Source organism: Carcharhinus amblyrhynchos, chromosome 5 (assembly GCF_965287045.1).
Source record: "Carcharhinus amblyrhynchos chromosome 5, sCarAmb.v2.hapA, whole genome shotgun sequence".
Classification (NCBI taxonomy): domain Eukaryota; kingdom Metazoa; phylum Chordata; class Chondrichthyes; order Carcharhiniformes; family Carcharhinidae; genus Carcharhinus; species Carcharhinus amblyrhynchos.
Window position 1 is genome coordinate 5386388 of NC_137328.1, and position 26008 is coordinate 5412395.

The 26008-nt window shown below is 43.4% G+C and overlaps 1 protein-coding gene across 1 annotated transcript in view; it reads right to left on the reverse strand.

Annotated features, from left to right (window-relative positions):
• The window catches only part of LOC145342860 (alpha/beta hydrolase domain-containing protein 17B), a 67657-nt gene extending 41945 nt beyond the window's left edge, over positions 1-25712 (reverse strand). Inside the window, exon 1 of the mRNA XM_080188391.1 lies at positions 25238-25712. Within this exon, the coding sequence (XP_080044517.1) occupies positions 25238-25704 (467 nt within the window). The 5' untranslated portion in view covers positions 25705-25712. The remainder of the gene's footprint in view (positions 1-25237) is intronic.
• Positions 25713-26008: the final 296 nt, after the last annotated feature.

Genomic DNA, 26008 nt, shown 5'->3' on the forward strand with positions numbered 1-26008 from the left:
TGCTGAAGAAAAGGTGAAGTCAGCATGGTGGCACAGTGGTTAGCACTGCTGCCTCACAGCACCTGGGACCTGGGTTCGATTCCTGACTTGGGTCACTGTCTGTGTGGAGTTTGCACGTTCTCCCCCTGCCTGTGTGCGTTTCCTCCAGGTGCTCCGGTTTCCTCCTACAGGCCAAAGATGTGCGGGTTAGGCGGATTGGCCATGCTAAATTGGCCCTTAGTGTCAAAGGTAGTAACTAGTGTAAACGCATGGGGTTATGGGGATAGGGCCTGGGTGAGATTGTGATTGGTGCAGACTTGATGGGCCGAATGGCTTCCTTCTAGGCTGTAAGAATCTATGATTCTACATTAGATAAGAGCAACATAGCAATCAGCAGATGACAATTTCCTAACCCATGTCTAAATTTGAAACCACATTTGGTCAACTGACAAGCATCCACATCACAAGTTTTTGAATTGAAATTTCTGACTACATCCTCATTAACCTTGTGATTGAACAGAACAAGCAAGTTTGCCTTATGTAAGAACATAAGAACTAGGAGCAGGAGTAGGCCATCTGGCCCCTCGAGCCTGCTCCACAATTCAATAAGATCATGGCTGATCTTTTCGTGGACTCAGCTCCACTTACCTGCCCATTCATTATAACCCTTAATTCCTTTACTGTTCAAAAATTTATCTATTCTTGCTTTAAAAACATTCAATGAGGTAGCCTCAACTGCTTCACTGGGTAGGGAATTCCACAGATTCACAGTCCTTTGGGAGAAGAAGTTCCTCCTCAATTCAGTCCTAAATCTACTCCCCGTTACTTTGAGGCCATGCCCCTAGTTCTAGTTTCACCTGCTTCTATTCCCTTCATAGTCTTATATGTTTCTATAAGGTCTCTCCTCATTCTTCTGAATTCCAAGGAATATATCCCAGTCTACTCAGTCTCTCCTCATAAGCCAACCCTCTCAACTCTGGAATCAACCTAGTGAATCTCCTCTGCACCCCCTCTAGTGCCAGTATATCCTTATCAAGTAAGGAGACCAAAACTGTACACAGTACTCCAGGTGTGGCCCCACTAGCACCTTATACAGCTGCAACATAACCTCGCTGTTTTTAAACTCCATCCCTCTAGCAATGAAGGACAAAATTCCATTTGCCTTAATTACCTGCTGCACCTGCATCTTGCACCAAAGAATACTTTTTCAGTATAACATAGTCAATCAAGTTCAATACATATTATGTGTAGCCCCTTATGCCCAGAACTTGAAAATATGGATCTCCCTGCCCTGCTTTCTCTACCAATACACAACAAATGTTTAACCACCTTTCAGTCACAGATAGCTCATACTACCAGGTCCCCTCAAAACATTTCAAATGCTATCTTAGCCCAGTGATTCTTTCTATTTCCTCTTCAAACTTATGCAAATAAGGCACACCTGCAGACAAGAAAAACAAACAGATTGACAGAGTGCCAGGTTGCAATTTCCCTGCTCATTTAATGGAAATTGGTGTAGTGGTAATGTCACTGGACTAGTATTCCAGAGCAATAACGTACAGGGGACAAGGGTTCAAATCCCACCACAGCAGCTGGCGGAATTTAAATACAATTAACAAAATCTGGAATTGAAAACTCGTCTCAGTAATGGTGCCTATCGCTGATTGTTGCAAAACCCCCCATCTGGCTCACTAATGTCCTCTGGGAAAGAAAATCTGTCAACCTTATTAGTCTGGCCTACACGTGACACCAGATCCACAGCAATGTGGTTTTCTTAACTACTCTCTGAAATGGCCAAGCAAGCTATTCAGTCCAAGAGCAATTAGGGATGGGCAACAAAATTCTGGCCTTACCAGTGATTCACACCACAAGAAAGAGAAAAATTCCTTAATGTAGAGAATTCAAGTAGTTTAATAATGCAACAGGAAGAAACCAAGGACTCGCCTGAAATCGATGCACAGCGTAGAGGGCAATTATTCTTAACCCTGTCCCTGAAGTCCCTCATCTTAATGTCCTTTTTCAAAACTCTTGTTGCAAGCCACTTTTACAAATCGACTTTTACAGGCCATCAGCCTCCTCTTCAAGCATCTTCTCCTTCAATCAGGTGTCGACATTTATTAACAAAGTATGAGGGAGAGAGAGAGAGACACTGGGGACTACATTCAAACTTTCTGCTAGAGCATAAAGCTGGAACTATAGGTCGTGCACCTGTACACACAAATTTACAACCCTCCTCCTCAAAGACTGGTTGATACCAGATCAATTGTACACTTTGAAAACAGGGACTGATAGATTGTCAACCAAACTTATAAAATATAGAATAGATAGGGAGTTAGCTTGCATATAATGCATGATGTCATTGAATGGCAAAGCAAGAGGATAATGACTATCTCCTGTTTTTACGTTCTTATAGAAACGAACCACTATTCCTTTCTACCTTTGTACTCAAGCAGAAAAAATTACTCCATTATTTCACAATTGAAACATATAAAGACACACAGATTCCAGCTTCAATGGCAGTGCCCATTCTTTCTTTAGTGGTCACCTTGCTTGCAAACATTGGTTGTCTGCTATGTTAGGAACACTGTCCTTTCAGTCATTGGAGCAGTCTACAGTTTTAAACAGTAACTTTAAAGCACAGACAGATTTGCCTTCTGGCAATAATTAGCAATCTAAAAATATACGTCTTCACACGGTTGGTTACAGTTTCAGCAAAGCCTGTGTACAGTGTTCTAGCAATAACCAAACACAGTAAGGACAAAATAAGGAAGTTGTTGTGGAAAGTTAAGCTGATTGAAATTTGACCTGAATAGTCTGAGATTAAGAGAGTTATACTTACTACTGATACCAATCTTGTCACACTGTGGACTTTTGTAATGTCACTACAATTAGGAACACATTGCCTATAAAGGAAGGGAAACTAACCTTCATTTAACTGTGAAATGTGTTCTTCCTGGTTCTCCTCAGATGCTGACTAACTAGTTTAGCATTTCCAGGGGTTTATTTGTCAATATTAGAAAAGGGAAGCAGAAATAAGGACAGTGAGCAATCGCTTGGTGAAACAGGCCTGAATTTTCCAGCAGTAATTACTGCAAGATCTTCAGTGCTTGACATCTGTACCCCTCTGTAAACAAAAGCAACTTCTGGAGCCTGCACATACACAGTTACCTAAAGAAATCCAGAAATTGCTGTTAGTGATTTCATGCTTCCCCACACGAGTGTGCACTGCTGATGTGTGACAAATTAGAAATCACTGAACTGATGTCAACTTGTTATTTTACACCCTTAGTCTCTCTGCAAAAACCTTGAAGCTCATTGAATAAGATGTATCAGGATTTTAAGAGTGCATTAAGCTCATAATTGCTGAAAAAAATATTTGTGGAATGCCAAGTTGCTCCACAATGATAAAAAAAATTCACAAACATTTTAGTTAACATTTACGTCTCAGTGGCTGCCATAATCCTATGTTCATTTATTTCATCTCTCTAAAATTTAATTTAAAGTGCAAGGTAATCAGTGCATTTTACTTCCAGAATCATAGAATTGTTACAGTGCAGAAGACGACCATCTGGCCCATCGTGTTGGCACTGGCTCTCCAAACACACAATGCCATCGTGGCTGTCCTGTCTGTGAGGATACTTCTACATGATTGACTGCTTATTCTGTTTTATGACATCACTGCTGAGGAAGGCTGGGAAATCCTCTTGAGATTATGTCAGATACAAAATGGCACCAATGAAGGAAAAATCTACACCATAGAGATCACCAAATCTTTTGGGCTGCTTTCTTCGAGATCAGACTTCAATATCTGGGCCACAATTGGTGAAACATACATTCCGCTCTTGGAGATATGCAACTTGCAGTTGATTTAAGTTTCTTTTGAGGTTATTTTATGGGATTAGATGAAATTTTAAATAATTTGAAATACTTTTCTCAACTCTTCACAAGGTGCTCATGTCACACCTACGGAATTGTCACAATTGGTTACTATCAACACATTTGTGGCCATGGTGTATCTTTCATTATTGTTGTCAATTTTCCATAGTTACACTGCAAGGCACACCCAGATAGTGCAGTTTTTTTATTGCATGTGACTCAGGACCTACAGATCCTGTGCAGCAAACCACTTGAAATGAATCACAAACTCTTCCAGGCATCATTTCAGATTCTAGAAATTTGGCAGCAACATTCCTGGTTATGTTACTAGACAAGTAACCCAGGGGCTTGGGCTATCTCACTATGACATTTTAAATTCAATTAATTGAATAAATCTATTAAAAAAAAGCAACAACTCGTCCCATTGCCTTGGGAAAGCAGCCGGCATAATAAGGACCTCACACACCCCGGACATTTTTTCTACTTTCTTCCGTTGGGAAAAAGATACAAAAGTCTGAGGTCACGTACCAACCGACTCAAGAACAGCTTCTTCCCTGCTGCCGTCAGACTTTTGACTGGACATACCTTGCATTAAGTTGATCTTTCTCTACACCCTAGCTATGACTGTAACACTACATTCTGCACTCTTGTTTCCTTCTCTATGAACGGTATGCTTTGTCTATATTGCATGCAAGAAACAATGTTTTTCACTGTACGTTATTACATATGACAATAATAAATAAAATTAAAGCTTCAGTAATCATTTATATATATTACAAACAGCAACGGTCCCACCACTGATCCCCGAGAAACACCATTTGTCACAGCCCAGTTTTGTATCCACCTTGCCAGCTCACCTCTGATCCCATGCGACTTCACCTTCTGCATCAGTCTGCCATGAGGGACCTTGTCAACGGCGTTACTGAAGTCCATGTAGACAACATCCACAGCCCTACCCTCAATCATGTTCGTCACCTACTTGAAAAATTCAATCAAGTTCGAGAGACATGACCTCCCCTTCGCAAAACCATGTTGCCTCAATAATACGTCCACTTATTTCCAAGTGGAAATAAATCCTGTCTCAAAGCATCCTCTCAATAATTTCCCTACTACTGATGTAAGGCTCACCAGCCTGAAATTACCTGGATCATTCTTGCTATCCTTCTTAAACAAAAGGAAGGACATTGGCTATTCTCCAATCCTCTGGGACCTCCCCTGTAGCCAGTGAGGATACAAAGATTTCTCTCAAGGCCCCAGCAATTTCCTCCCTTGCCTCTTTCAGTATTCTGTGGTATATCCCATCAGGCCCTGGGGACTTGTCTACCTTAATGTTTCTCAAGAACCCTAATACCAATGATAAAGCAACAGGATTGTCATCACAACCCACCGGGTTCGCTAATGCAACAGAAACAGAAAATGCTGGAAAATCTCAGCAAGTCTGACAGCATCTATGAAGAGAAAGAATAGAGCTCCATCAGCTCTGACGAAGGGTCATCCAGACTCAAAACATTGGCTCTAGTCTCTCGCCACAGATGCTGTCAGACCTGCTGAGATTTTCCAGCATCCATAGTGTTTTGCCTTTATCTTAGTGGTTCACTAAATGACCTTTGGGGAAGGAAATCTGCCATCCTTACCCACTCTGGCACATTTGTGACTCCAGACCCACCGCAATGTGGTTGGCTCTTACCTGCTCCCTGAAATGGCCCGACAAACTATTCAGCTGTATTCAAGGAGGTGGCCCACAACATCAAGCGCAATTGGGGTTGGATAATAAATGCTGGCTTTGTCACAGCCTGCAACTTAATTGGAAAAATAATGTTTGAGTAATAGTGCCTAAACTACCACAAAAAACCTTGGTTATGAAGCATCTTGCAGGATACTCCAAGAAGGTGAAAGGCATTTATTTAAATGTAAATCAAGATCTACTTAGAAACCCATAGTGGGATGCGAGAGGAATACAAGATTCAGGATGATTAGTATTCAAGGACAAAAAGGCATTTAATGTATTGTCAGCAGTATGTGCTCATTTGAAATTAACAGTATTTTCATACTACATGAAATAAAGCATATGCCATAGGTTACAATGCTGTCTTTTTACATTTGCAACGTATCTGACAAACAGAATAAAAGTCTCCTTTCTCTCCTGGTTACGAGGAATTATATAAATTTGGGCAGTCTTAATTAATATAAATCAGTGGTTTTAAAAAGCTCTAATATGGACAGCACGGTGACACAGTGGTTAGCACTGCTGCCTCACAATGCCGGGGCCCAGGATCAATTCCCGGATTGGGTCACTGTCTGTGCGGAGTTTGCACATTCCCCCCGTGTCTGTGTGGGTTTCCTGCAGTTTCCTCCTACAGTCCAAAGAAGTACCGGTTATGTTGATTGGCCATGCTAAACTGCTCCTTAGTGTCAGGAGTAAATGCATGGGGTTATGGGGATAAAGCCTGGGTGAGATTGTGGTCAGCACAGACTCGATGGGCTGAATGGCCTCCTTCTGCACTGTAGGATTCTGTGAAAACCACTTGCTCATCCGTAAGTTGATGGCCAAGTTTTTTATTTGAATAGAATGGGTTGATGACTGAGCATCATTAGAGGAGTGCTGGAAAAATAACTCCAACCTGTTAGCCCAGGGAGGAGACTGTCATAGAAAATACAAAGGGCATAGGTTTCCTTCTTAAACAAAGGACTACATTTTTTAAATAAATCAAGTGAAGCATAGCTGCACAGGCAATAAGAAACATTCAAATGATAATGGAAAAACTGCAGCATAGGAGACATATAGAAGTTTTAATCGAAGTGTTTTGTCACTGTGGATGATAACTTAGAAGCTGAGAAGGTAATTTCAGGCAAACGTTTGAACAACATTGACAAACCCATAAATCTACTAGCAGTGACCTAGTTATAGGTTAATTAAATTTTAATTATAATTAAAATACTAAAACAAAAAGGTCAAATGGTTGGGATAAATTACCAACCTACAAAAATACATTCAACAAATAGTCTCCATTTATTCCTTGGCTACATTTCAGTAAGACAATTTTTAAAAAATAAGGTATATGGCAAAGGATGGGATTATTGTAATGTACTTCTGTCGACCCTTTCAAACCAGTATTAAGGCTTGGGATTTTGAAGACAGGATGGGCCCCTGGATTTTACAGTTGTGACAAATTTTTCCAGAGACAACTGGAAAAAGCTAATGAAAATTTGCCCTCATCATTTCAAAGGATTTTGAGGGTGAATTCATGTCTGTTCTGCTGTAGGCCAGCTAACCATACATTCGCTCTACACCAAATCGACAATTCACCTTCTGGGCTTGTTTTGCAAGTTGAAGAAGTTGTTTTCTTGGGAATACGTTACAGGATGTGATCCCAGCACAGTTCCATAAAGTTATCACAATGTTTACAGAACAAAGTATCTTTCCTGTCCTTCCTGTAGTCCTGCTATTTTGACAAATGTAGTCTCACAAATGTGGTTCTTGTGGTATTTTAGCCTGGCTTTCAAAATCAGCTGGATGGCAAGCTGGATAATGAGTCTCTCAACGCGTTGGGCCTCCCTCATCCAGTCATACTAACTGAAATTTATAGGATCCCTACAGTGCAGGAGGAGACTGTTCAGCCCATCAAGCCTGCACTGACAATCCCACCCAGCCCCTATCCCTGTAATCCCAAGTTTTTACCCTACTAATCCCCTGACACTAAGGGACAATTTACCACAGCCAATACACCCAATCTGCACATCTTTAGACTGTGGGAGGAATGATGTGGAGATGCCGGAGTTGGACTGGGGTAAGCACAGTAAGAAGTCTCACAACACCAGGTTAAAGTTCAACAGGATTATTTGGTAGCACAAGCCAAAAGCTTGTGGCTTGCGCTACCAAATAAACCTGTTGGGCTTTAACCTGGTGTTGAGAGACTTCCTACTGTGGGAGAAAACCAGAGCACCCGGAGGAAACACACACAGACACAGGGAGAATGGGCAAACTCCACTCAGAGTGAACCGAAGCCGGAATTGAACCCGGGTCCCTGCTGTGAGACAGCAGTGCTAACCACTGTGCTACCGTGCCGCACCTAAATGTAATTGTAATCTTAATTTGCACAAGCATTAGCGGAATCCACTACATTTCACCCAAGGACAGGGAAACCACAAAATTCCTACATTAGTGTTTATGCATCAATGGGATTGCTTACAATAGGATTGTTGGAATAGGAAGTCAAACAGAACAAATTCTATCACAGATTCTTACATATAGGCGGTGGTTATTTGGCCCATTGTGACAGTTTTACCCTGACTATTGCACTCCATCTACAATTAAGCAATTGTACAGTACATTACCAATGTTCCAACTGATAACCACTGTCTTCATTATTTTGTAACGTCTGCTTGACAAGCTTTAGGAGCAAATTGCAATGCAGCTGCCTGAACATGAACAATACAATAATACAAATACTTTTGCTTTGGAATGATATGTACAAAGAACAACACAGCACGAGAAACAGGCCCTTCGGCCCAACAAGCCCACGCCGCCATCTTAACAATGTGTTTTTCCTCCTCCACCCTTGACCCATGTTTATGCTTATGGTACCCCCATTGGAAACCAGATTAAGGGGAGAATAATTTAGGGACAATTTGTAACACCGATCAGCCTAAGAGCACATCTTTGGGGTGTGGGAGGAAACCGGAGCACCCGGAGGAAACCCACGCATCCACAGGGAGAATGCGCAAACTCCCACAGACACTGGCCCAAATCCATGTATCTGCACAGCAAACAGTGATAGTCACTGAGCTGTTGTGGTGCCCATCTGCTGGTCCAGTTTTAAGCATACACAAACAACAAGAAGTACCGATCTACTCTCGAAACTTCCAAGAGCAGCCCGTGCACAACCCACCGTGTGCGTACCCCTCGTTAGACAACAAGGTGGACCGACGCACCTGTGGAGTAAAAGAGAAAACATCAGCACACATAACAGTTGATTTCCAGGAACGTCCCGAGGCTCTGATCCTTATTTAAAACAGTGTCCTATAATCCTCCATCCCTATTTCGGTCACGTGTCTATCTAAGTAAACAAGTCCAGCGTGCCTGCCTCCACCACCTTACTTGGCAGTGCATTCCATAGCCCCACGACCGTGTGTGGAAAACCTCCCTCTAGCATCCAAATTATACCCCTCCCTCCTCACCTTAAGCCCGTGGCCCCTCGTGATACTTGTCTCCAAAAAAGCCTGCCACTGTTTACTCTATCTATACCCTTCATTATCTTATACACCTCTATCAGATGCCACCTCTATCAGATGCCCCCTCAATCTCCGTCTTTCTAAGGAAAACAGCCCCAATTTACCCAATCTTTGCTCATGTACTTTTACACAGGAGCCACTAATAACCTACACAACAATTCAGAACAGAAACTGTCACATTGTGATTAATCATTCTTTAACAAAAACCCAAAGTCAATAACTTCTGATCTAGCCGGACATCTGACGTAAAACAAAACGCAATGTAGAAAACTTTCACACTCCGTTAAAGGGAAATGATTTTCATGTGAAAATTTATTTTATCTCATGGGAATTTAATTCACTAATTTAGTGTCAGCTGAAATATTTCATTCAGTTCTGAGCAACACCCTTTAGGAAAGATGCCACAGCATCGGAGAGAGTGCAGATAAGATTCATGAAGATGGTTCTAGGAATGAGGAGCTTCAGGGAGAAAGATACATTGGAAAAGTTGCAACAGTTGGCCTTGGCCAGAGACAGCAAGTGCAGGAGAGAGAGAATAAGCCACAGAGAGAAAGAGAGAGTGCCACAGAGCAAGAGGGAGCCAGAGAGAGAGACAGAGTAAACTGTTCTTTGAGAGCCACAAGGTGCCATGCCACAGAGGCAGAGAGAGACAGACAGACAAACAGACAGAGAGAAGTGCAAGTAAGCATGTATTAATTATATTCTGGCCACTGGTGATGATTCACCAGGGCAAGGCAAAAGACTGATGATCAAGTTGTACCACTTAGGGATGGGTTTGTTAAGCTCTTCTCTCACTAGCAGTTTTGATATTTTGATTATGTGAGCTACGTATCTGAGCGATCCCATCCCAAGTGATGCATCATGAGCTGTTAATCTTTTGTTCTGCCCTGTGGTGAATCACCCAGTGCCCAATTATGAGATTGTTTGTGTAAGAGTAAAATATTTTGAAACATGGATTTAGCTCAGATGCCTACATGTAGACGTGAAATCACTTCCCTTATCAAGCACCATCATTTGTTTTTCTTCCCAATCCCAAATGTAGCCTCATGCATGGCCTCACCCTTCCCTACCTTTGCAATCTCCTCCAGCCAAATGTCTAGAATGTTGCCAGGACTGGGGAATTGTAGCTATGAGGGGAGAATGAATAGGTTGGCGTTGTTTTCCTTGGAATAGGGAAGGCTGAAGGTGACTTGAGGTATACAAAATTGTGAAGGGTAGGGAGAGAGTAGACAGGCAGAACCTGTTTCCCTTGGCAGAGACTTCAAAAATCAGGGGTCACAGATTCGAACTAAGCGGAAGATTAGAGGGGAAATAACAAAAAAACCTTTTGATGCAGAAGATGGTGAGCGTCTGGAATTCACTGCCTGAGTTAGCGATGGAGGCAGAGACCCTAAACCTGTTTAAAAAGTACCCAGATCTATACCTGCACTTTAAGTGCTCAAAGTTGCAGGGCTATGTGCAGGAAGATAGGATTAGAAAAGGCACCTGATGCCTTTGGGTCAGCATGGACAAGATGGTCTGAATGGTCCCCATCTATGCTATATCATTTCTGTGGGTCTAACCCTCTGATATCTCTGCACTCCTTCAATTCTGGCCTGTGTGTCTCAGACGTCCATTGCTCCACCACTAGCAATCGTGCTTTCTGATAGCTAGACCCATAGCTCAGTAATTCCCTCCCTAATCCTCTATCTCTTTTCCTCCCTCTGCTGTAAAACCTCTCTCTTTGACCAAGTGTTTGGTTACTTTCCCAACATTATCTCTTATGGCTAGGTGGGAAATTCTGTTTGATACACTGACAAAGTACGTTGAGAAGCGCAGTGTAAATGAAAGCTGCTGTCACATATCTATGACCAAGAAAGGGTGAAGTGCGTAAAAAGCCAAACTTTATTTTCAGAAAATATTGAGCCATTCCCAACGTGAGTGCAAACTGAAGAGACAGCGTATCAATAGCATGGAGTTAATGATTTAAATTCAGTGCATCGCAAAAAGAAATGTGTAGAAAATAAAAGGATCTGAAATACACTTTAACCTAATGTATTCTTTCCTCAACAGAATTTAGATGTACTGAAACCAGGGTGGCACAGTGGTTAGCACTGCTGCCTTACAGCACCAGAGACTGGGTTCAATTCCCAGCTTGGGTCACTGTGTGAAGTTTGCATGTTCTTCCCATGTCTGCGTGGGTTTCCTCCAGATACTCCAGTTTCCTCCCACAGTCCAAAGATGTGAAGGTTAGGTGGATTAGCTATGCTAAATTACCTCTAGTGTCAGGGGAATTAGCTAGGGTAAATGCATGGGGTTATGGGGGGTAAGACCTGGTTGGGATTGGGATTGGGATTGGTGCAGACTCAATGGGCTGAATAGCCTCCTTCTGCACTGTAGGGCTCTATGATTCATAGGATAGGACAGGCAGCAAATATAATGAGACAAAATACACATGTTAAATCAACGGACTGTGTTACAGCATGAATTTATTCAGCAGAAAAATGAGCTTATGCAATAGGAAAGCAATGAAGACTTCAGTATTTGTGGTCAACCAATGTGCAAGTGTTTGAGCTAATGAATGGTATATTAGCACTGGTTTGTTCAGAAATTAATCAGAACACGTCATATTACAATAACTGAAGGGTTTCTGTGCAGCTTTCTTTCGCTCCCTATTCAAATGTGATTAAATGCTGACTCAAGTCATTAGAGCTCCTACTGGCTTCATCACACTTGAAATGATTGCAAAATTAGGGGGGCGGCTGGGCTGGGCACGGCACAAGCAGGCCAGAACTAGGACTTGCCAATTGCAAACTTCCACCTCCATATCATCACCCGACTCCAAGGCTGCCTCAATGCACCTGCTGCTGAAAACCTTACCCTTGTCTTTTGTCCCTCCTACTTGACTACTCCTACACGCACCCTCACATCAACCATTCTCCACTGCGTGAACCAGTAATCAGAGATCAAAGATGTAAAACTAGAGGAGAAACAAAGAAATATTTGCTGCACAGAGAACCATTATAGTTTGGGATGCACTGCCTGAAAGGCTGCTGTGCATTTTAAGAAGCAATCAGACATTTATCTTTGAAGGTGATTAACTGGTAGGGTTATAGGGAAATAGCTGAAGTGTGGGACTAAATTGGACAGCTCTTTCAAAAAGCCAGCACAAGCACAACAGGCTCAATTACTTCCATCTGTGCTGCATAACTTTACCAGGTTAAAGTCCAACAGGTTTATTTGGTAGCAAACACCACTAGCTTCCGGGGCTTTGCCCCTTCGTCAGGTGAGTGGGAAGTTCTGATCACAAACTGTTCGTGATCAGAAATATTGGTTTACAAACTCCTCTGTTCTTCTTCAAAATAGTACAATGGATCTTTAACAATCACTGAGGGAGCATTTCAACATCTCATCTGAAAGATGGAAAGTCAGATGAAGCAAAACTTCTTTACAGCACTGGTGCCAGGCCAAATTCATTTTCTGGAGCGGAGTTTGAACCCACTACCTGCAACACAGAGGCAAGAATGCCATTGACTGAGCCATGGCAGAATACCATTTGAAAAAGGAAAGAAATACATTGTACAGTAAGACCTCACTTTAAGTCGCCCAGTTTTTAGCTGTTTCAATTTAGTGTTGCGTATTTAATGGGGCAGGTAGTTGGGTTTAACGCTGTTGATTTGCATTGTTTTCTCTCACCGGGACACAAAGCCCGATTGGCGCCATTTTAAAATGGCCCCTCCCACTCCCTAGAGACCCTCCAACTGGCTGCCTCACCCGCTTTCAACCCAAAGCTGTTCTCGCTTTGCTTCCTGCCTCTCATTGCTCATCTCCCAAGCTCTTGCTCACAGCAAGTGTTTGGGAGAGGGCCAGAGAGTACGACCAGCAACATGAGAGAGACGCAGCAACAAGTACAAAGAGTTAGCACATTTCTTTATTTAATTAAGGAATGTAATAATTTAGCCATGTACAGTACTTGAACTTACCGAGTATTTTTCCCTCTGAGAAAGGCCCTATATATTAGTTATAATTTTTACACTGATTTGAATTGGAAAACCTGATTTGCTTAAAGTTGTTTCATTTAAAGATGCACTTTTTAGGAATATAACTGCAACAGTGAGTGAGGATATTTAACCACGTTCAACCATTTTTTACATTTATGTCAGAATTCACATTTATACAAGGGAAAATTAGTAATGACCAGTGACACAGAGCCAGAAATTGAGCCAACTCTCCAGTCAGTGTTTCACTCTAATCAGTGCATACAAATGAACATTAAACAAAGGTCCTTTCGGATGCGTTCAATAATAACCTCCATGTCAATATTACCACAGACACGGTTACATTACTTTTGACTGGGCTTAGACAAAGTAATCCGCAGGAAATTAGTTAGACAAGAATCTAAATCTGAGATCATGCATTTGGTAAGATCAGATCCATATCATCCTACTAAAGCAAATCTGCTGAGACTAAAAACCCGCATTTGCTAGCAATGAATTAGCCTGGCCACCACACTATGCATGTTCGATGATAGAAACAGAAAAACTACAGCACAAACAGGCCCTTCGGCCCACAAGTTGCACCAAACATGTCCCTACCTACTAGGTATACCTATAACCCTCCATCTTACTAAGTTCCATGTACTTATAAAAAAGTCTCTTAAAAGACCCTAACAAATCCGCCTCCACCACCACTGCCGGCAGCCAATTCCACACACCCACCACCCTCAATGAAAAACTTACCCCTGACATCTCCTCTGTACCTACTCCCCAGCACCCTAAACCTGTGTCCTCTTGTGGCAACCATTCCAGCCTGGGAAAAAGCCTCAGAATCCACTCAATCAATACCTCTCAACATCTTACACACTTCTATCAGGTCACCCCTCATCCTTCGTCTCTCCAAGGAGAAAAGACCGAGCTCTTTCAACCTATCCTCATAAGGAATGCCACCCAATCCAGGCAACATCCCTGTAAATCTCCTCTGCACCCTGTGGCTTCCACATCCTTTCTGTAATGAGACAACCAGAACTGAGCACAGTACTCCAAGTGGGGCCTGACCAGAGTCTCATGAAGCTGCAGCATTATCTCCCAACTCCTAAACTCAATTCCTCGATTGATGAAGGCCAGTACACCATACGCCTTCTTAACCACAGCCTCTACCTGCGAAGCTGCTATGAATGTCCCATGAACCCGGACCCCAAGATCCTTCTGATCTTCCACACTGCCAAGAGTCTTACCCTTGATACTATATTCTGCCATCATATTTGACCTGCCAAAATGAATCACCACACACTTAACTGGGTTGAAGTCCATCCGCCACTTCTCCGCCCAGTCTTGCATCCCATCAACATCTCGCTGCAACTTCTGACATCCCTCCACACTATCCACAACACCTCCAACCTTTGTGTCATCAGCAAACTTGCCAACCCATCCCTCCACTCCCTCATCCAGGTCATTTATTAAAAAGATGCAGTACCATCAGTTACTCCACATACTTATAATTTACACGTACTACATTCAAATCCAATAATGATAAAAAAAACAAGATGTATAAACTTGTTTATGGATTTTAGGGGCAGGCGGTCATTCTGCTCACAAGGTCTGTTTTGCCACTCAATTAGAATAGGGCTGATTTGTACTTTTACTCCAGTTGCCAGCCCTAATTTTCTCCACATCTCCTAGCAAACAAAAAGCTATTGATTCCAATCTCAAAAGTGTCAAGAGGCTCTAGCTGGATAGGCTGGGACCTTCCCCCCCCAAGCAGTGCAGCAGGATGACAGGTAACCACGAGGGGCATAGATCAGGTGACTATTCAAGGTTTTCTCCCCAGGGTAAGGGGGGAGTCTGAAACTAGAGAGCACAAATTTAAAAGAAACCTGAGGGATAACTTTTTCCACACAAAGGGTGATGCGTATATGTAATGAGCTGCCAGAGGAGTGGTAGAGACGGCTACAATGACAACATTTGAAAGACATTTGGACAGGTACGTGGATAGGAAAGGTTTAGAGGGATAGGGGCCAAATGGGACTAGTTTAGTTTAGGAAACCTGGTCAGCATGGAGGAGTTAGGCTGAAGGGCCTGTTTCCACACCGTATATCTCAAGGACTCTCTAATTCAAGCAGATCTTTTTGGAGAAAGCATTCCAGATTTCCACTACCCTTGGATGGAAAAGTGCACCCCGACATCACTCTCTAACTTCATTGCAGTGTTAATATAAGCCTGCTTGTGACACCAATAAGTAAACTTAAACTCTTGTGTTGCTCCAATTTTGAGGCATGTTCCCCGTTCTGGACTCCCCACCAAAGGAGATAGCATCTCCCTACTGAATCTCTTTAAACACCTTAGATTACACCTTATTCTGATAATCATGTTATAAAATAGAGCACTAGCAGTAGAAAATGATTGCAAGGGTGAAATCAGAATATAGAGGTTACACCCATCATCAAACATTGAACAGGCTGGGCCTTTCTCTCTGGAACACAGAAGGCAGAGCAGGGTGACCTGACTGAGATCTTAAAAAGTAAGGGATTTGATAAAGTAGGCAGACAGAAGTCATTTCTGCGATGGGGTCCAAAACTTCAGACCATAAATCCAGGAAATTCAGGAGAAACCATCCAGAAAAGTGGTGAGAATACCACAGGGAATTGTAAAGCTGAATAGCAGAGAACACATGCAGTCAAGAGGAAAAGCAGATAAACATGAGGAAGGAGGAATGGGAGGTTACTCAGAGGGTAAATGAAGTAAACAGGGAGGAGGCTCCAGCGCAAAATCAACATTGCCTAGTTTCTATACTGTAAATTTTATGTAATTTTCTAGTTTCTATACTGTAAATTTTATATAATTAGCTACACTTTATACTCCAGGGAATGCATATTTATGCAAACTACCATTGTTAAGTTAACCCTTCCAGCCCCAGCATCATTCTGAAGAATCTACATTGCACCCTCTCCAAGGCCAAGATTTCCTTCCTGCACCATACTGCCCAGAACTGAGGCACATTCAGTGTGTGTGGGTATTAGAAATTTGGAGTCGATTGGGAATTTGGCACAGAGGAGAAAGAGGTGCTTTTTCTCCTCACTTTCTAACTTTTAAATCTTCAGAGTCATCCCGCCCTGCTGCAGTAGTAGAGGCAAGGATACATAAATTTTTGAACAGTAAAGGAATTAAGGGTTATGGTGAGCGGGCAAGTGGAGCTGAGTCCACGAAAAGATCAACCATGATCTTATTGAATGGCAGAGCAGGCTCAGGGGCCAGATGGCCTACTCCTGCTCCTAATTCTTATGTTCTAGGACACGAGGGACAGAACTGATTGGTAAGTAGTGGGTAAGCATTTAATACTTTCATCACATAGTTTCAGAGGTCATTTTGTGGTTTATAATTTGTCAGGGTTATAGTAGGGAGTAACAAGGATCAAGAAAGACTTCTAGAGAATTGGATATAATCTAACATCAAGGATCTGCCAAAGGTTTAAGTGAAAGGGGTAAGTCATGACAGAGCTCCAAGCTATAGTGTGCACCTCATGCTCCAATTGGGAACATTTCCTGCATCCGGGGCTAGCCCACATGCCGGAAGTGCCTCCAGCTACAGCTCTTGGAAGCCTGGTTTTCAGAGCTGGAGTGGTGGCTGGAGACACTGTGGGGCATTTGCAAAACAAAGAGTATCGTGGATAGCACATACAGAGAGGTGGTCACTCCACAAGCTCAGATTTCCTAGGCAGGAAGGGAATGGGTGACCACCAGGCAGAGCAGGACGGTGAAGCAGGTGATCCATCTCTTGTGGCCATTCTTCTCAAAAACAGATACACTGCTTTGGACACTGTTAAAGGGAATGACCTTTCAGGGGAAAGTAGCAACAGCCAAATTCATCACACCACAATTGTTCTGTTGCAGAAAGGAAGAATAAAAAGTATGGGAATGCAATAGTTTATAGGGATTCAATAGTAAGGGGACTAGGTCATTAATGAAACTCCAGGATAGAATATTGCCTCCCTGGTGTTAGGATCAAGGATGTCTTGGAAGCAGTTACAGGACGTTCTGGAGGGGAAGGGTGAACAGTCAGTGATTGTGGCATACATTGGTTAAAAAAAGGATGAGGTCTTAAAAGTGGAATATAGAAAGTTGGGAAGAAAGTTGAGAAGTCAAACCTCAAAGTAGCAATCTCAGAATTAATATCAATGCCACATTAGGTCATTAGACATAGGAGCAGAATTAGGGGACTCGGCCTATTGAGTCTGCTCAGCCTTTTAATCATGACTGATATTTTTCTCATCCCCATTCTCCTGCCTTATTCCCCCATAACTCCTGATCTCCTTATTAATCAGTGGGTTGGGGAAAGTTTAAACTAAAATGGCAGGGGGATGGGAACCTCTGAAAGGAGTCAGAGGAAGGCAAATAAAGGACAAAACCAAAGACAGTAAAGTGAATAAGAAAAGTCATAGGCAGAGAAACCAAGGACCAGATTCAATCAGGGCCTCATTGAAAATTAGTGGGATTGAGACCAGTAATATTAAAAAGACAAACTTAAAGGCTTTGCGCCTTAATGCACAGAGCATTCGCAATAAAGTGAATGAATTAATTACACAAATAAATGCAAACAGTATGATGTAGTACAGATTATGAAGACATGGCTACAGGGTGACCAGGGCAGGAACTGAACATTCAGGAGTAATCAGTATTTAGGAAGGAAAGACAGAAGGGTAAAAGTGGTGGAGTTGCGTTGCTGGTTAAAGGGGATTTTAACAACATACGGAGGAAGGATACTAGCTCCAGCAATGTGGAATCTATATAGGTAGAGCCAAGAAACACCAAGGGGCAAAAAAACTTTAGTGGGGGTTATAATATAGAGACTCCCAAACCATAGTGATGTGGGAATGACATTAAATAGGAAATTAGTGAGGCATGCGATAAAGGAACATCTTGGCTGATTTAAATCTGCATATAGATTGGGCAAATCAAATTAGCCTCAATACCATAGAGGTGAAATTCCATGTGTATATGGGATGGTTTTCTGGACCAGTGCACTGAGAAACCAACTAGGGAACAGGCCATTCTAGACTGGGTATTGTGAAATGAGAAAGGAATAATTGGCAATCTTGTTGTGCGAGACTCCTTGGGGATGAGCGACCATAACATAATAAGATTTTTTTTTAATCACGATGGACAGCGATGTAGTTGATTCGGAGACGAGGATCCTGAAGTTTAACGAAGGAAATATCAATGATATGAGTTGACTTTGATGGATTAGAAAATGTTACTTAAATGGATGACAGGTACATAAGCAATGCCAAACATTCAAGGAGAGCATGCATGAACTGCAGCAATTGTTCATTCCCATCTGGCACAAAAGTAAAACTGGAAGGTGATCAAACGATGGCTTAAAAGGGAAATTAGATCTAAAGGAAAGGCATTCAAATTGGCTAAGAAAAACAACAGACCTGAGGATTGGAAGCAGTTTACAATTCAGTAATGGAGGGTCCAAGGATCTGATTAAGAAGGGGAAAATAGTGTATAGAGTAAGGTTGTGGAGAACATAAAAGCTGACTGTACAAGTTTCTACAACTACGTGAGGAGAGAAAGATTGAAGACAAATGTAAGTTCCTTACAGGGATGCCAGTCAGAAACAGGAGAATTTATAATGGGAACAAAGAAATGGCTGACCAACTGAATACATACTTGGCTCTATCCTCACAATGCAGGATACAAATACAATACCAAAAATATTGGGGATCACAGAATTTAGAAAGAGGGACAAACTGAAGTCAGTATTAGTAGAAAAATGACATTGGGATTGAAGATCAATCAACATCCCAGAGTACTTGAGGAAGGGGCCTGAGAAATAGTGGATGCATTGGTGGTAATTTTCCAAGGTTCTAAAGACTTTGGAACAGTTCCTTCGGATTGGAGGGTAGCTAATGTAGGTAGGTAGAGAGAAAACATGGAATTATGGACCAGTAAGCCTAAAGTCAGTAATGAGGGAAATTCTAGAATGCATTATCAAAGATTTTATAGCAAAACAACTTTGAAAACAGTGGCAGGATTGGACAGAATCAGTATGGATTTATGAAAGGGATATTATGCTTGATAAATCTACTAGAAATATTCAAGGAAGTAATTAGTAGAATTGATGAGAGGGAGCCAGAGGAAAGGGTTTCAATGAAGTCCCATATAAGAGATAAATGCATCAAATCAAAGTGCATGGGACTGGGGGTAGTGTATTCTGAAGAATGGAGTACAGGTTGACAGACAGAAAGCAAAGATTAAGGATAAACAGGTCTTTTTCCAGAAGGTTTACCAGAGTGAGTCCTGGGGTGGCGGGACTGAAGTATGGGGAGAGGTTGGATCAGTTATGATTGTATTTGCTGGAGATCAGATGAATGAGGATCTCATAGAAGCCTATACAATTCTAACAGAGCTAGACAGGGTAGATGCAAGAAGGATGTTCCCGATGGTGGGGATGTCCAGACCAGGGGTCACAGTCTGAAGGTACAGGGTAGATGGTTTAGGACAGAGATGAGGAGAAATTTCTTCACCCAGAGAGTGAGTGAGTGGTCGGCCCGTGGGATTCGCTACCACAGAAAGTAGTTGAGGCCAAACTATTGTATGTTTTCAAGATTCAGTTAGATATAGCTCTTGGAGCAAAGGGGAAATCAAAGGATATGAGGGGGGGAAGAGATCAGGCTATTGAATTTGATGATCAGCCATGATCACAATGAATGGCAGAGCAGGCTTGAAGGGCTGAGTAACCTCCCCTGACTCCTATTTTCCATGTTTCTAGGAACACAATCTGACCAAGACTCTATATAACAAATGCAGAACATCCCATTATATTCCAATTTTCATGAGTTCAAGACCAACATTGCAGTAGTCCTTCTGATTGTTATTTGTACCTGGATGCATGGAACATCCAAATCTCTGTTCTTTTCCAGTTTTTAGCTTCTTACCGCTTAGAAATGTGTTGTCTTATATTTCTTGGATGCAAAATGAATGATTTCATACTACCAATATTGACCTCCACTTCTCACAGTTTTGCCCACCTCACTTAATTACGAATTACTTCTGCGAAGATTTGTCAAGCATGATTTCCCTTTCATAAATCCATGCTGATTCTGTCCAAACCTGCCACTGTTTTACAAGTGTTTTGCTACAAAATCTTTGATAGGCTTGATCTGCCGATGCCCTTTGTAACTTCCTGCTCTAACCTGTACAGTGTACTAGGTTTCCTACAATTGGAATGAGATGTTCAAGCCATCATGTCAAATGGACATAAATGATTCCTCTTCACGATGTGAACAGCTCTATGGAGCTTCCGGCCAATATGTGTTCACCTAAATTTGGTCATTCTCACTGATTATTTTGGTCACAATCACACTATCTTATTTGAGCTTGCTGCATGCAAATTGTTTGTTGTTGTTGGAAGCGTGGCAATCATACTCTAAAGCGTAGTTCATCACTTCATCAGTTGGGAAAGTATTGGGGGCGGGGGGCATCCCATTGTGAAAGGAGCAGTAGGAATGCAAGTCTCTTTCCCAGCTTGGTGTCATCTGTAAAACTGTGCTATTCAACCCTTTATGTTCCTCTTTGAACTCATTGATCCTCCTCCTTCAGGTAGCATGCCCTAAGGCAGCATTGGCAGGCATGGACTTCTAATGGGTCGCTTCATGATTACATTTGGCAAAGTACTGTAGTGTTTGTCCTTACCTTCTGAAGTGTGGCTGAGCAGGAAACTCTCCCACTTTTACTGCCTTTCAACAGGTGCACTGAAGAATTTAGAGGCTGATAAGCAATCGGATTGACTACATTATGATCACACCTTCCATGGCCATCAAGACCCGAGCTGGGACTCAAACAAAGTCATAAATACAGGGAAAAGCTGAAACCTTGCTTTGGGAGCAACACTTGTCTCATCCTGCTAATCTCTGTAAATATCTTTTTTTTTTAAATAGAATTATAGAACCCTACAGTGCAGAAAGAGGCCCTTCGGCCCACTGAGTCTGCACAGAACACAATCCCACCCAGGCCTTAACCCATATGCCTACAAATCATACTCACTAATCCCTCTAACCTACGCATCCCTGGACACTAAGGGGCTATTTCTTAGCACGGTCAATCAACCTAGCTCGCACATCTTTGGACTGTGGGAGGAAACCGGAGTACCCAGAAGAAACCCAGGCAGACACGAGAAGAATGTGCAAACACCACACAGACAGTGACCCAAGCCGGGAATCGAACCCAGGACCCTGGAGCTGTGAAGCAGCAGCACTAACCACTGTGCTACTGTGCCGCCCACTCACCGCCTCTACCTCCCAATCAATTTCCTGTCCATGCTGCCAGAACTCTGTGGTACTATCCCAAAATGCCTGCCACGATCACATGTTCAATTCCCAACAGCTCAAAGAAAGACATTTTCCTTAGAAGATTTGCAAAACAAATGTTTACAGCAACTCTCCTGATTACAGAAAATGGATGCGAAAGCCTCAATTCTGATATTACACCGATAACGAAACTGAGTGCAAAATTATCTACGTAAATCATAACCTGTAAGGCAACAGCAACGAGAAAGTGTTCCACTGGGTAGGTGGTGGCAGGGAGATGGGCAAAAGCAAAAAAAGTTTGAAACAAAGTATTAATAGATAATACATTTAACAAGGTCATTGACATTTAATAAAGTCATTGGAAACTTTCAAACTGGATGGATACATGAAGGGGAAACATGCAGTGAGATGAGAAATGGCAGTGCAAACTGGAATCTGGTGAACTGTTGTGGCAACAATAATCTCTCCCTCAATGTCAACAAAATGAAGGATTTCATCGACTTCAGGAAGCTTAAAGGAGAACATGGCCCTGTCTATATCAACAGACACAAAATAGAAAGGTTGAGAGCTTCAAGTTTGTAGGCATCCAGATCATCAACAACCTGTCCTGGTCCTCCCCCGCCCCCCCCCCCCCCACCCCATGCCAACACTATAGTTAAGAAAGCCCCACCAACGCCTCTACTTTCTCATAAGACGAAGGAAATTTGGCACGTCAGCTATGACTCTCACCCACTTTTACAGATGCACACAGAAAGCATTCTTGGTATGTCTCCTCTCTGCCCAAGACCTGCAAGGAACTACAAAAGTAGTGAATGCAGTCCAATCTATCACGCAAACCAGCCTCTCATCCATTGACTGTCTACACTTCTTGCTGCCTCGGCAAAGCAGCCAGCATTATTAAGGATTCCACGCACCCTGGGCATTCTCTCTTCTCCCGTCGGGAAAAACATACAGAAGTCTGAGGTCATATACCAACCGACTCAAGAACAACTTCTTCCCTGCTACTGTCAGACTTTTGAATGGACTTACCTTGCATTCAGTTGATCTTTCTCTACACCCTAACTACGACCGTAACACTACATTCTGCAGTCTCTCCTTTCTTTCTCTACGAATGGTATACTTTGTCTGTATAGTGTGCAAGAAATAATACTTTTCACTGTATGCTAATACATGTGACAATAATAAATCAAACCAAAGACTATCCATACCACGGCTGCTGGAAATGTAAAATAAAAAACGCTCAGTGTATGCGGAAAGAGACAGACAGAGCACTCATGTTTCAAGTCAATGGTCTCTCTCAGAACAGAATGGTGCAGCAGGATTAGTTGGATAGGAACACAGAACAACAGCAGCAGAACCACAGAGCAGCAGGGTGGCACAGTGATTAGTACGGCTGCCTCATAGCACCAGGGCAGCAAGTTCAATTCCTGGCTTGGGTCACTGTCCATATGGAGTTTGCACATCCTCCCTGTGTCTGCATGGGTTTCCTGTGGGCCCTCCCGTTTCCTCCTACAGTCCAAAAGACATACTGGTCAAATGGATTGGCCATGCTTGATTCTCCCTCAGTGTACCCGAACAGGCACTGGGTGTGGCCACTAGGAGATTTTCACAGTAACTCCATTGTAGTATTAATGTAAGCCTACTTGTGACTAATAAATTAACTTTAACTCAAGGAGGCAGCTCTACCTTCTCAAGGCCAATTAGGATGGCCTAATCAATGACACCCATGCTCTGTGAAAGAATAAAAAACAAGAGCAGAGGAAAGTTACTCAGCAGCTCAAAGGGAACTTCTCAGCTGTTGGAACAAAACTGCCCATCCTTAAATGAGCAACTTCAATTTTAATCAGCTGGTTGGTGGCGTAGTGATGATGTCATTGGGCAGTGATCCAAAAGGCCAGGCTCAAAGTCCGGGGACATGAATTCAAATCCCATCACGGCAGCTGGTGGAATTAAATTCAATTAATAATTATAGGATATAAAGACAGTTTCAGAAAGAATTCATCATTTGTTGTAAAAACCCATCCTGTTCGTAATGCCCTTTAGGGAAGGAAATCTCCCATCTCCTTACCCGGTGTGGCCTACCTGTGACTCCAGACCTACAGCAAAGTGGTTGATACTTAACCACCAGGACTATGGATCAAGCGCTGGAAAATAAGACTAGTGTATTTGTTGACCCACAATGGGCTGAATGGCTTCATTCCGTGTTGTAAGCATTGATGACCCTATGACATGGCCAAGCAAGCCACTCTATTCAACGGCAGTATCGGGTAAGCAACAAATGCTGGATTTGCCAGTGATGCCACATCCCATGCAAGAATCAAAAAGATGAATGGGGGGAGGGGGGACACAATAGAACACAGAACATAGAACATTACAGCGCGGAACAGGCCCTTCGGCCCACAATGTTGCGCCGACCAGTCTTATTTTTTAAAAAAAACATTGACCCACTAATCTAAACCAATCCCTTTTCGTCCATAACCAATCCCTTTTCGTCCATAACCAATCCCTTTTCGTCCATGGTTAGCACTTCTGCCTCACAGAGCCAAGGACCTGAGTTTAATCCTGGCCTTGGGTGACTGTGTGTGGAGTTTACATGTTCTTCCTGTGTCTGCGTGGATTTTCTCCAGGTGCTCTGGTTTCCTCCCCCAGTCCAAAGATGTGCGGGTTAGGTGGATTGGCTATGCTAAATTGCTCCTCAGTGTCTCAAAAAGTGTAGGTTAGATGGAGTAACCATGGTAAAAGCTCAATGTTAAGGGGTACAGTGGGGTTAAGGGCCCGAAAAAAGATATTCTTTTGGAGAGTTGGTGCAGACTCAATGGTCTGAAAGGCCTCCTTCTGCATGGCTGAGATTCTATGATTTGGCCTCTCCAGCCTGCTCCGCCATTTAGTAAGATATTGGCCAATCTTCAACCACATAACCTCTTCATGTCTATCTTTCACTATGCTGAACTTACACAATAATTGAACCATGGACAATGCAGGGGCAGCACAATAGTTAGCACTGTTATTCAGTGTCAGGGATATGGGTTTGATTCCTGGGTGACTGGGTGGAGTTTGCATGTTCGCCCCCATATCTGCATGAGTTTCCTCCAGGTGCTTCAGTTTCCTCCATAGTCAGAAAGACATGCTGGTTTAGGCGCATTGGCTGTGCTAAATTCTCCCTCAGTGTACCTGAACAGGCACTGGAGTCTGGTGACTAGGGGATTTCTGCAGTAATTTCATTGCTGTGTTAATGTAAGCCTATTTGTGACACTAATAAATAAACTTTAAAACACAGATTAAATTCCCCTTCTCGACTGCGTTCCTGATTTAGCCAGCTCACCTTGCTGCTTTCTTTCATTTCATGCTTCCTCTTTCTTCAATTCCATGCAATCGATGAAACTATTTTTACTAGAAGTTTGATTCCACGTACTGTCCCCAAAACGCCACACTTTCTGCAGTTAACTAATCAAAAGCAGGGCTTTTTTCTGATTCGGATGCAGAATTGGGTGGGTAACATCTTTTAGTAATCCGAGTTGAAACCCTTTTGTTACCTCAGGTGTGCAATGGGCATGATAAATTCACCCACAGTGTACCCAACAGGTGCCGGAGTGTGGTGACTCGGGAATTTTCACAAGTGGCTTCATTGCAGTGTTAACGTAAGCCCACTTCCGACACCAATAAATAAATTGGATGGGCAAATGGCCCCCGGTGGGTGGGGGGGCTGAATAGCCTCATGTACGTGGTGGGGGAGGACTTGATGGGCTTAACTGCCTCGTGTATTGGGGGACTTAATGGGCTGAATGGCCTCGAGTGTGTGTGAAAGGGGGCTTTGATGGGCTGAATGGTCTCATGCTTCTATGGGGAAGGCTGTACAGGCGCCTACCTGGTCCTCAGGGCTTGCCAAGCCGCGTCCACATCGGCGTAGAGGTTTTTCTCGGAGGGTTTCCCGGAGCTGGCGCCGTAACCCGAGTAGTCGTAGGAGAAGACGTTGCAGTTGATGCGGGAGCCCAGGCCGATGTAGAAGCTGCTCATCTGGCCCAGGTCCACGGCGTTGCCATGCGAGAAGAGCAGGGTGAAGCGGGCGCTGGGCGAGCAGCGGATGAACATACAGGCCACCCGGTTGCCGCGGCTGGTGCGGGTCTGGAAGGCCTCGATGGAGTCCTTCTCCCGCTGCGAGTACTGCCAGTCGGCCCGCTCCGACAGGTGTAGGCTCCAGCGGCCGCCCGCCTCGTCCGCCAGCAACGCGTACGTGGGCTCGGGCGGCAGGAAGGCCAGCTTGGAGGCTATCCGTCCCGGGCACGGGGGGCAGCAGAAGAGGCAGCAGAGCTCGCTGAGAGACAGGTTATTCATGGCCGGGAGAGAGGGAGAAACCCCTCACAGTCCAATCAATCAATCAATAAACTCTTCAGCATCAAACTCCGCGGGCTCCGGCCCCTCTCACACTCCCGAGTTCAGGTCCCGCTCCTCTCCGGTCAAGGCTTGGTCCACTCCGGCCTCACTCACTAATCCAGCCCGGGGTCCCAGTCATGGAGAGGGGGAGAGAGGCCTCGCACTCCCTCAGGACGGGAATCCACACACGGACCGGGCTCCCGGCTCCTCCTCCCTCAGCGGCTGGCCTCCAGCAGGCCCAGACCTGGCGGAGGAGGGGGCGCAC